This window comes from Camelina sativa, chromosome 9 (assembly GCF_000633955.1).
Source record: "Camelina sativa cultivar DH55 chromosome 9, Cs, whole genome shotgun sequence".
NCBI lineage: Eukaryota > Viridiplantae > Streptophyta > Magnoliopsida > Brassicales > Brassicaceae > Camelina > Camelina sativa.
The window spans coordinates 19717667-19729262 of record NC_025693.1 but is presented as its reverse complement, the minus strand read 5'-3'; the positions used below and the strand labels follow the sequence as shown (position 1 = coordinate 19729262).

Here is an 11596-nt window from a genome sequence, read left to right as displayed (position 1 = left end):
TATTAGGTGATTTCATATGTACTGGAATCATTTCAATATGTACCGTTGTTTGGTTTTCCCATCCCGGACCGCTTCTCTTCTTCCTCAAATTGTTTCTTAAACCGGTCATGAGCCACTTGGAGCCTTCTCGCTCTGACTCGACCTTGGACACGAACCAAAGCTTGCATACATTTCATAGTCATTTGCGCCTGTTTCCGTACATGGTTGCCACGGACCAATGCTTGTAGCCTAACTAGTCCTTTTAAGGCACGAAGTGCTCGTCTCGCCTATAAAAATAAAGACCACACAAACCGGTCATATATATTTTTATAAGATTTCCGGTTTGGCGTTAGTTTACAACTAGAAATAGTTTACATGCATTACTCAATAAATTATGTATACATAGCAAAAGATTCCATTACTACCGGTTCAATCTAAATACCGAAATGAATTTAGTCGGATTGATTCTAAGCTAAAATGCATTTCGATTTTTCTGGAACACATGAGAACCGGTAAGAGTTGATAGTAAAATGGTAAATAGAGATTGATAAAATAACCGAAGGTTAAATTTAGGGATGGAAAAAATACCAAATAACCCCTATAGTGCGATTGGATGAGCACGGCACTATCTTCCTCCGTCTGGCGGTTGTAGCCGGCAAGGCGAACAACTTTAGCGGCAGCTTGTGCAGCTGCAACGGCGGCTTCAGCGGCAGCTGCAGTGGCTATAGCCACAGCCATTGCGTGTTTTCTGTCTCCTACATTGGTTGCTGGAGTAGAAGCTGTGCTCTCGACGTCATGAGAGATCTCCGGTGAGCTTTCCGCCGGGAAATTTTCAAACGACACAACTTCTTGCGTATCGTGTTGCTGCTGCCATCTATCGGCATTATTACTACCAATGTTGTTCTCTCTCTGCATGTATTTAAATCAAAGTGTGACATAATATTAATAGTAGTAATCATTTGATGAACCTTTCCATCTTTATAAGCTTGTTGCCTTATGATCACTTCCTTTTAGTTTTATATTATACGTCCAAAGTAAGTCTACTACTATTTGGCTTTGCACATTACCACTATATAGTAATTTGAGAAACAAAATTGATAGAGATTAACCTAATAACCTAAATTGTACAAAACAAGTATATTGATATATTGACATCTTAGTCGAAACTCAAAACTCAAAATCAAATTCTGTTACTATTTTGTTTTGCAAATGACCCTTTATTCTTTTTGTTTTGATATGCATAACACGGTCATAATTTTAACTAATAAGACGACAATATATATTGAAATTCAGTGAGTTGAGGTTGAGATCGATCCAATGTATAAAGTAAAAAAATGATAAAGATTGTGGGGCTAAACATTGAATAGTGGTAAAAAAAGAACCTATACTATATAGTAATGTGAAGATATATATGTCTATCTATATATATATATTGATACAAGTTGAATAAATTGTATACTATATCTATAGGTGGGGAAATTAAATGGGGTGGAGTGATGGCGAGGGAACAAAGCAATGCACATGAAAATTGGGAGATTGAAAAAAAAAAAAAGTTTTTTTAGGAGTCATGAAAATCATATTTAAATACTCTTATAAGGAGCCTTCTTAGTCTATCTCTTTCACAAGGGGACCAATCTTTTTCGGCTTATAATTAATAAATAGGTACGGTCTAAACATTTACTTTGTGTAACACAACTTGTCATACATTTATAAGATGAAAGTTCGTATAGTTTGCTTTCCCCTTTTAAGCTATAGTATACGTAAATATAGTTTACGAATCCTCATAAAACAGGTACAAAAATAAGAAAATATATGGTTCATTGCAACAAAATAGTTATGTATGTAATTAATATGGAAATTGCTTTCAATCAAGAAGAAAAAGACATTAAAACAAATTTGCTTACTAATGAAGGAGTAGTTATGCGGTCGTATTAGTTATATCTTATCATTCAAGTTAATTATGTTTTGTTAGCACTGCTAGAAATTAAAACGTTATGTATATTTGTAGTTTTATTGTCTCTTTCTTTATGCTATAACAATGGTTTCTTATGAAGATCCTCTTCATGATACTTTTAATAGCCCACTTAATGTTTAATTTTCTCTAACGTATTTGTCATACATAAAAGTATATGTATAAATAACTATTGTGCTTGACAAAAAAAAAAAAAATTAAAGGTGTGATTAGAACCTTTGAATCTTTAGGAGAGGATTTGAAGACTTTCTTCTTCACCGTGGAGAACCATCCACCACTCCCTTTCTTCCCCATAATTTCCGGTAAAACTCTTTGATCGTAAGCGATCTCTTACTAGCTACTACTGAACAATTAATGAAAAATTCTTAATTATGTTTAAGGATTCCAAAAAGTTGCTGTAAATACTGCAATATATAGCCAAACCAATTCACAAAAAGTCAAAACTAGAATGTATAACAATGTAATATTATACCACAACATGCGATCAGTATGTTATATGTGTAAAAGTTAGACATATATATATGTGAATTTAGGAACTTACATGTTTGTGCAATGTGATGATCAAACCATTTGAAGCAATTCTTGAAGTTGAGAGAGAGAGAGAGAGGGAGAGAGATAGAGAGAGAATTTGAAGAGTTGAGAAGAGGTGAGAGATAGAGAGAAGTCACAGAGAGACATAAGTTGAGAAAGAGAGGAGATGTCTCACTCATTTTACCACCGATAATGAAATGAAAATCATTAACGGAGTCACGTGGGGTTCGGTTAAACGCCGTTAAGTGTTTTTACGAAGTTCACGAGGTTTTCTCTACTTTTGTCTTTTCTTATTTTAAGGCCAATCGCATTTTTTTTTTCTTTTGTATTGTCTTCTGACATTTGTAATGATCGAATTCTGTATTTATATATTTTGTTATATATAAAAACTATTTTGACTTTTTTTCTTTTAAATTTGTGGACTTGTGGACCTAAGTTCTTTGCACACACAAAAAAAAAAAAAAAACAAAGGTGGACCTAAGTTCTACATTTATTAATTACATATATATATTTCTGATAAGATATATGTATATTTCGGAGATGTAGTAATCAGAGAATTTTTCCAGTTGAAACCGAGACATATATTCAAGAATTTATAGTTATATTCTACAAATAAATTTAGTGCATGATGAGCTAATTATCTTGATTAAATTCAGTTTTGAATAATATTCCTAACTTGTATGTCGGTGAGAAAAAGTTTGAAAATAGATATGATATTATTAACTTATATTTCTCGTTTTATCAGCTAGTTTATTGTCGAAAGAAATTTTGATCACATACATATAACCATTAATAAAGCTATGATTTATATGATTAACATTTGTGACATGAGTATAGATTTATCCGAAACAATATATAAACAAACTGAAAAAAAATGTTTCATACGTTACAAATTACAAATCAAATTACAAATTTGGTTATATATATATATATATTTTACAACATTTGGTTATTGTATTATTAAATGAAAAAGTCGATTGGGCATTTGAAAACTGAGAAGATGAAACGATATCACTTAAGTCTATGTTGAACTGCAACACTTCATCATCTTCATCGATCTCGAGTAGTGGTTTGTGGAGATACAAACTCCGATAAACGGATTTGCTCCAATCCAACAGACACCTCTTTAGTTGTTGATCTTTTTGTGTTTTTTTATCCTAACACAGTTCCTACCTAGTTTTACCACTGCTGTGACTTGTCCACGGTCATGCTCCAAATCAGTTTATTTTTTAATGTTTTTGTTCATCATGTTATTATGTTATTAGAACAATTTAAATTAGGTTTTTATCAATTTACTAAATACCTATTACAGTTGGCAGTCTTGTTCCTCTCGAACACATATTGATAATCTTTTCAAGTATTTACACAAGTTTCCTCACCACAATATTTTCGATTTTCATTCGCACTAAGTATTTTCGTCAATATTTAGAGGAGAAAAAATGCATTAATTTTGCTTTAAAATACTATATGTTTTGCTTTTTTATTGCATATAAATGTACAACATTCCTTCAGTATAATAGAAAGCAAGAATAAAGTATCGAACATCTGGTTTATGATACATCACAACGGATTTTGGATGGCTTTGTGAAAAAAGAAAATGACTCAACGGATTTTGGATGGCTTTGTGCAAAAAGAAAATGACAAACGTATAAGTCTACGATACTGGCAAGTCGCAACAAAGTCTTTCAGTACTTTAATGAGAGTTATCTGAGAAATAAAGAGCATCGTAAGACACCAAAAATGTTTCTACTACTTTTCGAAACACACTGCATGGATCTGACTAAAATGTTTTTGTTACTTAAGTTGTTTTTCTCTTATTGACTATTTCGCTTAAGTCTGGTCGACTATTAAGTTCAAAGTGTTAAGTAATTAATTACATGGTTCATATTTTTTTTTAAGATATTTGTATTTTGAACTGACTCACCTATCTTACGAAATTTGACAAAAATGACACCCAATTAATGTCTTTTTTTTTTAATGTGAACTAAATCAGATTTAAAAGAACAAAAAAACAAATATGACAATGTGCAGTTGTTTTAATAACGGCGACCTAACTTCTTTATGGAGGACCCAAGACCTACACCACTGACCACCTCCAACTCCAAATTGGACCACCACTCGGTTTCACTAATCATATGAGTCTTATATATATACATCCACACGAGTAGCTAAACTGTATTTTATACATGCATCAAAATATTGTTAGAGAGCTGTAATTTTTTTCTAATGTAAATATTGATTAAATTCAACATTTCTTATAAATGTTATAACATATATAATGTAGTATATATATAAAAAACAAGAAAAGAGAATTAAAGACAATAATAATACCAATTCTAATTAGAATCTAGGGTGGAAAAAGGCGATTTAGGGTTTTTGCTTCTCTAGTACGCTTGTATGCCGCCGGAGGCTAATCTGTCGGTGGTCGATGGGTCGGTGGGTGTTGGAGTGGAGGTTGAGGAGGGTGAGATAGATAATAACAAAGTGGCTTCGACGGAGGTGAACGATCGCGAGACTACTGCTACTGTGGAGGACAGTCAGGGTGTAGTTTTGTCTATGGTGATGAAGGATGTCCCTACGGCTTCTCTTCCAGCCCAGGGTGAGTCTGAGAAGTCGGGTGGGCACGTTGTGGCTCCAAAAACAAATGGGTTTCGTTACTTAAAGATTCAGACGAGATGGAGAAGCTGGATCTGCAGACGGAGGAAGTGGATGGAGTGACAAGTTTCCGGATCCCGGATAGTGTGTTTGAGGAGGCTCATCCGTTATGGGAGGATTTCCTGGTTGGAAAGTTTTTAGCAAAGGCCCCTTTTGTGGGTGGGATTCATGCTCTGGTGAATAAGATTTGGACACTGGGGGATCAATCCATAAAAATTGATGTTCATGTGGTGGACAAAACAACAGTAAGATTTCGAATTAAGGATGAACGTACTAGACTGCGTGTCCAGCGTTGTGGTATGTGGAATCTTTGTGGAGTCCCAGTGATACTCACAAAATGGTGTCCTATTGTAGATGCTGAACAAAAGGAAACCAAGTCCATGCCAATTTGGATCATTGTTAAGAATATACCTCCCAAGTATTTCTCCTGGAAGGTGTTAAGTGCAATAACCAGTCCACTTGGTATTCCAAAAGGACTACATCTAGAAACATAAGCTTATCGTACTTTTGATGAAGCTAAAATATTTGTGGAGGTCGATCTAACAAAGAACCTGCCAAAACAGTTGTCTTTCAAGTCGGATAAAGGTGGTGATACAACGGTGGAGTTTGTCTATCCCTGGTTGCCTCCTCAGTGTTTAGATTGTGCTAAATGGGGTCATGTCCAGTCTGACTGTTTATCAAAACAGATACCAGCGGGGGTTGTAGGTGCAGAGGTAATTTCTGAAAAGAAGGATTCTGAGGGATTTGAGGTTACGGAGACTTCAGTAGATAAGGTAGAGTCTATCTCTATTGTGATTGCAGTCCCAGTAAACAGTGTGTTTCCTGTTGAAGGGCACACAACCCCTCTCGTGGCTGAACCCAGTTTGGTTGGTCCAGGTGAAAATTCTGATTTAGGCTGGAGCACCCCTACCAAGGGGACCTGTAGTCCTCGTAAATTGATAGACAATCCTTCAATGTCTCGCGAGGCTTCGATTACTGCCAACTCTTTCTCCTGTCTGAGTGATAAAGAAAAGTTAGGTGAGGACATTGCAGAACATAGAGATGTTGTGCTACCTGTGGCTGCTGAAACTCGGGTTCTAAAGGATCACACCACTCGTATCGTGTCTGAAGGACATCAATCGGACGTTGGAAGGGTTGAACAACCGATACAACAATCTCTTCCACGAGCTTCCAAGGATGGGCACAAAGTTTTAACTATGAATGGAACACAGAATTCTCGGATTCTACCTCCAAACACGGCAAAAACACGTCAAACTTCCAAAAATCTCTGATGTCAGGGTTTTTTGGAATATTTGTGGCTTTAATAAAAACAAAAAGAATCGAGTAGTGCGGGAATGGCTGAACCACGATCGTTTTGATTTTGGTTGTTTGTTGGAAACAAAGGTAAAAGAGCGGCGAGTTGACCGAGTTTCAACTCTGTTTTTGCCAAATGGTCTCTTAAAACTAACTATGAAGAGCATCGCTTGGGTAGATTGTGGCTGGTTTGACAGGATAACGTGAGGGTTACGCCAATCTACATAACTTCTCAACTCATCATGGTTTCCATCAGTATCGATGACAAACAAGATTTTTTTGTAACCTTTATTTACGCTTCTAACTTGGTGGCTGAAAGGAAGACTCTTTGGTCGGATCTTCAACACCATAATGACTCTCCTCTGTTTCGCAATAAGGCATGGCTTATTGAAGGGGATTTCAATGAAATTTTGGAGAATGAGGATCACTCGCTTTACACTTCATCTCCAATGGGTCCTCCTGGTATGAGAGACTTTCAGGATTGTGTTCGACACTGTGAACTCACTGATATGAGTTATCAGGGTCAGAGGTATACATGGTGTATCAAGAGGGAAGATGGTGTCATCTGTAAAAAATTGGATCGAGTACTAGTTAATCAGCAGTGGCTTCAGCAGTATAGGAATTCTTACTTTGTATTAGAACCTGGTGGTTGTTCCGATCACCTCAGATGTCGGATACACATCTCGGAGGAGACTCCACGGGTTCAACGTCCGTTTAAATTTGTCAATGCAGTGGCGACGCATCCGGATTTTCACCAGGCACTAGCGGATAAATGGAGAGAGTCTCCACCACTCTTCCATTCAACCTCTGCTATGCACCGATTCTCAAAGTCTCTAAAAGGACTTAAACCTTTGATTCGAAACTTGGGGAAACAAGTGGTTGGTACCATCATTAAACGAACCAAAGCAGCTTACACTCGTCTATGTGACTTGCAACAGGCAACAATGGCAAATCCTTCTTCACAAGCGGTGCGTGAGGAAGCGGAAGCCTTTGCTAAATGGCGACCTCTATCCGACATAGAAGAACGCTATCTCCAGCAAAAGGCAAAACTTCACTGGTTAAAGGTTGGGGATCAGAATAATAAGGCTTTCTACGCTTCTGCCAAACTTCGAGAAATAAGAAACAGCATTAAAGAGATTCAGCAGGATGATGGGAGTGTTGTAGTACGCAGGATCAAATTAAGGTCGAAGCAGAAGATATTTCAAGGAATTCCTCTCCTTTTCTCCTACTGATTATAAAGAATGGTCTTATGAGGAGCTTGCAGATATCCTGCAGTTTAAATGTGGTGAGCAGGACAAGTCCTCTCTGACGAAAGAGGTGACAAAAGAGGAGATTCAGAAAGTGTTATTTGCTATGCCAGTAAATAAATCTCATGGCCCTGATAGTTTTAACATGGAGTTTTTCAAAGAATCATGGTCAGTAATAGGGGAGGATTGTGTAACTGCTATCCAATCCTTTTTCCAGACTGGATTTCTACCGAAAGGTGTAAATTCTACCATTCTAGCTCTCATCCCCAAGAAGAAGAAAGCACAAGTCATGAGAGATTACCGACCAATTTTGTGTTGTAATGTACTGTACAAGATTATTTCAAAGATCCTAGCGAACCGACTCAAGCCCTTACTACCAAAGTTCATCTCTCCCAATCAATCAGCATTTGTCAAAGATAGACTACTCTTGGAAAATCTTCTCTTGGCAACTGAAATTGTCAAAGATTACCACAAGTATGACATTTCTCCAAAGTGTGCTATGAAAATAGACATTTCCAAAGCCTTTGACTCAGTTTAGTGGGGTTTCCTTCTCAACACACTGCAAGCTATGGATTTCCCAGAAAAGTTTGTCCACTGGATCAAGATCTGTGTAACGACGGCCTCTTTTTCAGTCCAGGTTAATGGTGAGCTTGCAGGTTATTTTGGTAGCAGAAGAGGGCTTCGCCAGGGCTGTTCTCTTAGTCCATACCTTTTTGTCATCTGCATGAATATCCTCTCAAGCAAGTTGGATAAGGCTGCAAAGGATGCTAAATTCGTTTATCACCCAAATTGTAAGTCATTGAAACTCACTCATCTATGTTTCGCTGATGACTTGATGGTCTTTCTCGATGGCCAAAAGAGCTCTGTTGAGGGTGTTTTAAACGTTTTTGATGATTTTGTCGTACACTCTGGGTTGAAAATCAGCATTGAGAAGTCTACTATCTATACATCTGGTATTGCTCTAGATAATCGAGCAGAGATTCTCCAGCAGTTCCCATTCGCTTTTGGCCTCTTACCAGTCTGATACCTTGGTCTTCCCCTTCTAACAAAGAGAATGACTGCAGAGGATTTCCTCCCTCTCACGGAGAAAATTCGTTCACAAACTAGCTCATGGACTGCACGGTCTCTCTCCTTCGCAGGGAGACTGCAACTCATTCGTTCTGTCCTCTTCAGCACAATAAATTTTTGGCTCTCTGCTTTTCGACTACCTAAAGGGTTTATTGTAGAAGTCGACAGGTTATGTTCTGCGTTTTTGTGGTCCAGTCCGTCTTTGAACTCAAAAAAGGTTAAGGTCGCCTGGTCAGATGTTTGCTTGCCAAAAAGTGAAGGTGGTCTAGGCCTTCGCTCCATAGAGGAGGCAAACAAAGTCAGTATGCTCAAGCTGATATGGAGGTTACTCTCTGCAAAAGACTCCTTATGGGTGAATTGGGTTAAGCGACATCTCATTTGCACGGGTTCACTGTGGTCGGAAAAAGGACATGCTTACTCAGGTTCTTGGATTTGGAGGAAGCTTCTTAAATACAGAAACATAGCAAAGCAGTTCCATCGGGTTGAGGTGCGGAAGGGAAGTTCCACCTCCTTCTGGTTTGAAGCCCTCTCGGCTGCTTATATGATAAACTTGCTGACAGGGGTCCTATCGATCTTGGAATCCCGCTAAATGGTACGGTGGCTGATGCTATGGACAGCACCAGGAGAAGGTCTCACAGACAACCTCTGCTCAATCTTGTGGAAGAGGAGATACGGAAGTGTCAAAATTTGCGTTTTCAGGGAGAACAAGATGTGGTTCTCTGGAAAGGGGAAAATGACAATTTTTGCAGCAAATTCCTGACTAAGGCTACCTGGTCTCAAATCCGTGAAGTAAAACCAGTGATGGAGAGTCACAAAGCCATCTGGTTTCCTTTTGTGACACTAAAATTTGCCTTCATCACCTGGTTAGTGGTGAAAAATAGAGTCTCAAAAGGGGAGAGAATGCCGGCTTGGAATGCAAATACTGATGTGAGCTGTGTCTTCTGTCGACATCCACTGGAAACAAGAGAGCATATATTCTTCTCATGCCCTTATTCTCAAAAGGTGTGGAAAGAGCTAGCTGAAGGTCTACGTATCAACCTATTCAGATGTTATCTCATTACTACTGGGAAACTCGTTAGATAAGGCAACAAAGTTCCTGTTGGGATATACTTTACAGAACACGATCCATTCCTTGTGGAGGGAGCGAAACACACGACGACATGGAGACACTCCAGCTCCGGATGTAAAGCTCATCAAACTGATCGATCAGAACGTTCGAAATCGCCTCCTCACCATTGGAGGAGGATACCTTCTTCAGCCATGGTTTGCTGCAAGACTCCTTTGAGACTATTGTTTACACTAGCTTCTACTTGTATTTTATTTTGAAAAGTATCACAAAAGCCATGTAAAACGTTTTTTCTTTTTCCTCTTTTGAATATAATTTAACATTTATTCAAAAAAAAAGTATATATAGCATTTCAAGGGGGAAAACATAACATCATGTCACATGTTTTGTTGTATGGAAAGCCGCACGGCGTTCGACAATATCTATACACACATAGACAGTTCTCCGTACGAACCTAAAGCATGTCGAAACCAGTTATATAAGATGAAAAACTGGTGTGACATAAATCGTATCGGTATCGAACTCAGAATACAAAAGTTACATAGTCAGGCTCATAAAGGAAAAGTATGAAGCACATATCCAAAGCTTTATTGGGCCTTTCATTTTTGCCAACACTGTCTTGGACGACACAATACTTTGCTAACGACTAACTTGAATTAAATTTTGACAAAAAAAAAAAAAACTTGAATTAAATTAAAACTAGGATTTAATCAGCGATACACCGCAGGACAATAATTTTATTTTTAAAAATTTAAAATTTATATTGTATTTATTTGTTATTTTATTAATGTTAAAAATATAAAATTTTACACGTCTTTGATATAAGTATTCAAAGTATAGGATTTTTGTAGTGTTTTCAAGGTTTTAACTCGTGTGGTATATGTATAGTCTAGTAATACATTTATATACTGGTACATATCTAAGGGCATCTCCAATGGTCCTCTATTTTTGCCTCTATAATAGAGGAACTCTATAATAGAGGTGAGTTTTACTCCAATGGTCATCTATTCACCTCTAAAATAGATATTGCTATTTTTTCCTCTATTTATAGAGGAACCCTATTTTTTTACAAAGGTTCCTCTATAAATAGAGGAATCTCTATTTTAGAAGTGAGAATAGAGAACCATTGGAGTAAAACTCACCTCTATTATAGAATTCCTCTATTACAGAGAAAAAAAATAGAAAAAACCATTGAAGATGGTCTAAAAGTGTTTAAAAAAAAAACAATTCCACTTAACTCCCTATATGGGATTAATGCCAACCCGTCTCACCAAAATCAAAATAAGATTTTGCGTAAAAAAAAGAATCAAAATAAGTTTTTTTATCAAGTTTAATTATGTTAATTTTTTTACCAAATTAGCATATTTTTATAGTTTATAATTTTTCCATGTCAATATATATAGTTTATGATAATTAATATAATTTTTTTTTGGTAATTCCTCAAAAAATAAAAAATAAACCAAATTATATGGGGTTTTGAATATATGTAATGTGACGTTTTATAATTGGATTTTCGGTTTAGGAAATATATTAATGTTAATATAATTTTGGAGATTGTAAACTTTTGTTATGGAAAATCTGTTGTATATCATTTAAATTTGAGAGATTCTAGCATCCATAAAAATAGTTTTGGAGATTTAATGGGTTAAAACTTTAATGGGTAGAGTTGTTTTTGGAAAAATCGGAATGTATAGATGTTGTTAAGATTTTATGGCAATAAATATAACAAATGTTGGTCAATTTAAGAAAGTTTAGTATTTGAGTTTCTCTGCAATGTTATTTGTG

The 11596-nt window shown here is 36.5% G+C and overlaps 1 protein-coding gene across 2 annotated transcripts in view; it reads right to left on the bottom strand.

Moving 5' to 3' along the window:
• The window catches only part of LOC104711432 (protein IQ-DOMAIN 1-like), a 4324-nt gene extending 1671 nt beyond the window's left edge, over positions 1-2653 (bottom strand). Inside the window, exons 1-4 of one of the 2 annotated variants that reach the window (XM_010428132.1) lie at positions 2493-2653; positions 2168-2294; positions 568-888; positions 44-266 (exon numbers count right to left, since the gene is read on the bottom strand). In XM_010428132.1, the coding sequence (XP_010426434.1) occupies positions 44-266; positions 568-888; positions 2168-2245 (622 nt within the window). In that variant the 5' untranslated portion in view covers positions 2246-2294; positions 2493-2653. The remainder of the gene's footprint in view (positions 1-43; positions 267-567; positions 889-2167; positions 2295-2492) is intronic. The other variant, XM_010428133.2, reaches the window with a different exon arrangement.